The 5677-nt window shown below is 45.0% G+C and overlaps 1 protein-coding gene across 2 annotated transcripts in view; it reads left to right on the top strand.

Annotated features, from left to right (window-relative positions):
• The first annotated feature begins 488 nt into the window (after window positions 1-488).
• Window positions 489-5677, top strand: part of Abraxas1 (abraxas 1, BRCA1 A complex subunit) — a 13562-nt gene continuing 8373 nt past the window's right edge. The window contains exons 1-3 of one of the 2 annotated variants that reach the window (XM_005359563.3): window positions 489-626; window positions 1854-1944; window positions 2680-2716. In XM_005359563.3, the coding sequence (XP_005359620.1) occupies window positions 540-626; window positions 1854-1944; window positions 2680-2716 (215 nt within the window). In that variant the 5' untranslated portion in view covers window positions 489-539. The remainder of the gene's footprint in view (window positions 627-1853; window positions 1945-2679; window positions 2717-5677) is intronic. The other variant, XM_026785090.1, reaches the window with a different exon arrangement.

Raw genomic sequence — 5677 nt, 5'->3', positions numbered from 1 at the left:
CCTGAAATAACCATGCGGAAACTTTATTAATTGTAATTCCTGATATCCCAGCGGTGTCTCCAATTGTAACACCTGCGTCTGTGTTACCCCCTCGGTATAGTTCGCGCGCCACATGCATTAAACTCTCATAATGTTAAAAACACATACGCATATACAGAAGAATGCAACACAGCTGGAATAACCTAAGAAAGCCCCCCCCCAACTGATTATTGGTCTTCTAAGTTTCAACAGTGTAATATAATACAGTTAGAAAACCAAGATGGGACATATTAAAATATTGCCAAGCAATTCTTATTCTTACAACCATTAATTGCCTTAAACTACCCATAAATAGGATTTTGCCTGCATGCTGGTATCTCAGCCAAGCTGATCCAAGAATTGTCCTCCCTGGGCTAGAGGACACTCGCACTCCCTCCAAAACACGCGCTCCCTTGCGCAGGCGCCACCCCCGCCCCCGCCCCAGGCCCCGCCCCTCATGCCCCGCCCTCGGGCCTCCCGTCACGTGCCGCGGTAGTGGCGGCAGCGCCTGAGCCGGCGGAATGGAGGGCGAGAGCACGCTGGGGGTGCTGTCTGGTTTCGTGTTTGGCGCGCTCACCTTCCAGCATCTCAACACCGACTCGGACACGGTGAGCCGGGCGCGCGGCTGTCGTCCCCGCCTCCCCTGCCCGCAGCTCCTGCTGGCCGTGCGGGCTCGCGGACTGGGGCGCCCTCCCCGGCTCTCATCCGGGCCCTTCCGACCTGGTCAAGTTTAGGGGTGCAGTTCCCGGCGGCCTGCGGCTCGGCGCGGGAGATCCTACCGCTTTCCGTGCTCACTACCCGCTGCTTCGCGAGGGATCCCCGAGCCGTGCCCCGCCGGCGGTGCGCGGTTAGGACCGGGAGGACGGCCACGGCTGGCAGCCGCAGGGGGTTGGCCGGTGTGGGTTCTGGGGCTCTGGGTGGCTGCCCCAACCCTTCCTGAGAGTGGACGGCCCAGCTACTTTCTGTGCCGCTTTCCGTTACAAATGCAGATTTGTCCGGGGTCACATGTGTAAATGCATCATTAAACTTTTGCTTACTTTCGAAGCCACCGAGTCAAAGTGGAAAAAAAAAAATTAGAAGCCTGTTTTTAAAATTTAGGAGATCTAAAAATCTCACTGTAAACTGGACGGTGGTGGCGCGTGCCTTTACTCCCAGCACTAGGGAAGCAGAAGCAGGTGGATCTCTGTGTTCCAAGGCCAGCCTGGTCTGCAGAGCAAGTTCCAGGACAGCCAGGGCTACACAGAGAAACCCTGACTCAAATACAAAACAAACAAAAACACTCACTTTAAAACTTTGAGGTCGGGAAGTAGCATCTTGCAATAAATTCTTAGTAACATATTGAAAGAAATTAAAACTATCTAAAGGAGCTTTGGGGACTGCACTAAAACAGGCCAGAGTACTGAGCAGTGTCAAGAAGGGCGTGTGAAGTGCTGTGCCTTCTTTCCAAAGTGGAAGGGCTCGGGTGTCTAGAGCTGCTTCCCGCACAGTGCTAGTAATAAGGGTTGTACAGTGACGGCTGTCGTTAGTCCTCCAAGACGAACCGCTCTGCTGGGCCCTTAGATAGGCTCTTAGTTTTTCTGCTTTGGACTGCTAAGTGCTTCTAGCTCTGCCTTCCCAACACTAGAATTACAGCTACACACCAACCTGTGCTTCTAGCTCTGCCTTCCCAAATTATGACCCATCTGTTTAAAGTCAGGGCTTTCTTCTCCGCACAGCCTTTCCCAGTTACCCACGCGTGTATCCACTGTAAAATGCTGAGAAAAGACGATTCAGAAACAGAACAGTAATCCTCTCCAGTGTGTTTCATATACGGCTTCTTATTTTTATTCTTATAGGAAGGTTTTCTTCTCGGTGAAGTCAAAGGTGAAGCCAAGAATAGCATTACTGATTCACAAATGGATAGTGTTAAAGTTGTTTATACAATTGGTGAGTCACTTAGTTCTGTATGGTTTGGGTAGTTATAAATGGCACTGCTCTTTTTTGTAACATTTTAATTGTTATGGGGGATACATGTGTCATGTGTAACTGTGGGGGAGAGGGGTCGTTTCCCTCCTTCCATCATGTGGGTTCCAGGGATTGAACTGAGTTGGTCAAGCTTTTCAGCAAGTGCCTTTCCCTGATGAGCCATCTTGCCTGTGTGCTGTGTGTGCACGCACGTTTTTTTTTAAAGATTTATTTATTTATTATGTATACAGTATTCTCAGTATTCTGTCTGTGTGTATGCCTGCAGGCCAGAAGAGGGCACCAGATCTCATTACAGATGGTTGTGAGCCTCCATGTGGTTGCTGGGAATTGAACTCAGGATCGTTGGGGAGCAGGCAGTGCTCTTAACCACTGAGCCATCTCTCCAGCCCGTGTGTGTGTGTGTGTGTGTGTGTGTGTGTGTGTGTTTAAACTGTTAAACTATATACCCTAAATATTTTTTTAAAGCTCAAAACAAAAAAATGAGTGGGTATAGTGGTACATACTTGTAACCCCACACTTAGAAGGTGGAGGCAGGAGGATCAACACTTGGGTCCTACATGTTTGTCTTTGGCTAGTGAATATAACATGTGGTTCCAGGTAGGATTTTTAGCCCTGTGTCTCTGGGGAGTCACGTGATTCCTCTCGCAGCATGGGCAAACGATTACTGCACTTATAACCTAAATCCTTTCTTTCTAGACATTCAGAAATACATTCCATGCTACCGGCTTTTTAGGTGAGTAACAGCATCAGTAAAAACAAGCGAGTCACCCATTATGGAAATTATTCTTTGCACGTTAAATAATTTGAACAACTAACAGTATCTCAGTCACAAATGGAAGGAGGTTTGTTGTCTGTTTAAGGTGCACTAGTGTGCCTGTCTATAATTCAGTGCTTGTATTACCTTCAGCTGCTTTCCCTGCCGCTGAAAAGCCAGTTTAGTTTGAGGATTGTATTTTCTTCTTACACCCGATCCTCTCATTTCATATTATAAATTCACAACTGACATGTTCTTAGATGTCAATAATAGATTGTTTTCCTTTTGTTGTTGTTGTTGTTGTTCTTTGTTTTTCAAGACGGGGTTTCTCTGTAGCCCCAGCTTTCCTGGAACTTACTCTGCAGACCAGGCTGACCTCAAACTCTCAGAGACCCACCTGCCTGCCTCTCTACTGCTGGGATTAAAGGCGTGCACCACCACTGCCCCACTTTTCTATCTTTTGATTCCAATTTGTTAATTGTTTCTCCTTTTGTTACCACCTGATCCACTAATGTCTGGATCTTGTCAGCTCTTAAGTTGAAGGTAAAGAGGACATGAGTAGAGCTATCTGGATATATCTCATTCATGAAGTTACAGTACTGTTCATCTTCAGTTAAAACCACGATAGGCCAAAGTTCACAATTAGTGGAAAACTCAGAGCTATTTCATGTAGTGGTTCTCAACCTGTGGGTTACAACCCCTTTGGGGGTTGAATGATCATTGGAAAACACAGGTATTTACATTATGATTCATAATAGTAGTAAAATTCAGTTATGAAATAGCAACAAAATAATTTTGTGGTTGGGGGTCACCACAACATGAAGAACTGTATTAAAGGGTGGCTTAGGAAAGTTGGGAACCACTGACTTAACAGTAGGACAAAACTAGAAGACATGGCATTTCCTTTTAATGGCTTGTGTGTGTGGTGTTGGGTTGCGACTTGGCCTCATGCATGCTGAGTGAGTTTCTGCTAAGCCCCAGCCGTAGGCTCCAGGCTTTCTAACAACCTGTCATGTTGGTGCTTCCCCCTTATAAGTCATATTGATGAATATATTTAAAACTAAGTCTTCGAAGCCGGACGATGGTGGCGCACGCCTTTAATCCCAGCACTCGGGAGGTAGAGGCAGGCGGATCTCTGTGAGTTCGAGACCAGCCTGGTCTATAGCGCTAGTTCCAGGACAGGCTCCAAAGCCACAGAGAAACCCTGTCTCGAAAATCAAAAAAAAAAAAATAAAGATAAAAATAAAACTAAGTCTTCGGCTGACATCTTTTGAAGCCCAAGTTAGATAGGCATTAATAGCCAGCTTTATAATTTACTACAAACGTTATCAAAATATAACCCTGTGAATTGTTTTTATACAGCCCTTCTTAAAATGTTTATTTCTAAGGCTTGTAGGGACACTGGGGAAGACTTGGCATGTCTTGACTGGCCTTGTACAGATGAACTGTACTAGCTCAGCATTAACTATATCGCCGCTCTGATTCTGTGCTCCTCTAAGAAGTCTAGAAAGTCCTTGAAAATAGGTCAATGAAACCTATCTTAAAAATTTGACACTTAGGTATGAATTCTTTACTGTATATCCTTTTGGAGAGTTGGGAGGCAACACGGAGTCTCAATATGTAGCCCACGCAAGCCTAAAACTTCAGATTCTCTGTCTCTGCCTTTCAAGTGTTGGATTATAGGCACGTGCCACCACACCTGACTTATTATGTTTCCGTATAATACAACTTGACATAAAATCGGTGTTCTCACGCGTCTATACTGTTAGCCTATGCTTATTTATCCTGAGGCCTTACTGCCTTAGGCATCAGGTTGAGATGCTTAGAAATGGACCATGTTAGACAGCATTAAAAATCTTTTTCTTCCTTTTTTATCTCCTCTCTCCTTTTCTTCCTCCCTGTCCACCTCTCTGGGGATTGAACCCAGGAACTGGGCATCGGTTTCTGGACCTGCCATGATTTCAGTCTTTATCCAAGTCACACATGTCATAGCAGATGTCCTTCAGTGAACCCAGCTACCCCTCAGCCTATTAAAACATTTTTAATGGAGGTTAGTTTTTGTTGTTGTTTCTTTGTGGTACTGGAAATTGGACCAAGGGCTTTACTCCTGCTAGGTTAACCTGTAATCACAGTTGTGTGTTTATTTCTTTCTTTGAGACATTGTCTCACTAAGTTTCTGGCCTTAGAGTTGCTCTTGTTGCTTAGGCGGAACTGGAGTCCTCCTGCCTTAACCTGCTGAGTTGTTAGATTTATAGACCTATACCACCAACCTAAGCTTAAAAATGTTGCCAAGTAGAATATAGTTGGTCAGTTTTATGTAAATAAATATTTCCAATGTATACTTGAGGATTTCCAGTTGTTTTTTTTTTTTAAAGAAACCTATAAAATCCTATAGGATTTTGTTTAGTATTTCAGCGTTCATCTTAATGATAAAAAGGACTAGGATTGAGGAGATGGCTCACAAGAATGAAGACCTGGCTTTGGATCCCCAGCAACCATATAAAAGCTCCATGCATATAACCCTAGTGTCAGAGGGTAGGGCAGGGAGGGGTGACAGGAAGATCCCTAGAGGTCACTGGCCACCAACTAGCCGAATCTATGAGCTCCAGGTTCAGTGAGAGAGACCTTGTCAAGAAATCAGGGGGAGAGTGACCAAGGAAAACAGTGTCAACCTCTGGCTTTTACCATAGGGAAGGAAGTATGACTTGGAGTCTCCCTTGCAGGAAGAAAAGCAAAGATAGAAGTAAATGTTTAGATTGTTTAGAATTATTTTTTCTATATCTTGGAAGTCCAACTACAAAAACCACTGGACTAAGCCAGATTTACCCTCCCCTCCTCAGTCTTCCAGATACCCTAAACACACAGATACCCTAAACACACAGATACCCTAAACACACAGATACCCTAAACACACAGATACCCTAAACACACAGATACCCT

Source organism: Microtus ochrogaster, linkage group LG1 (assembly GCF_000317375.1).
Source record: "Microtus ochrogaster isolate Prairie Vole_2 linkage group LG1, MicOch1.0, whole genome shotgun sequence".
In the NCBI taxonomy this organism is placed as follows: domain Eukaryota; kingdom Metazoa; phylum Chordata; class Mammalia; order Rodentia; family Cricetidae; genus Microtus; species Microtus ochrogaster.
The sequence above is the reverse complement of the archived record's forward strand: the minus strand, read 5'-3'. Positions and strand labels throughout refer to the sequence as shown.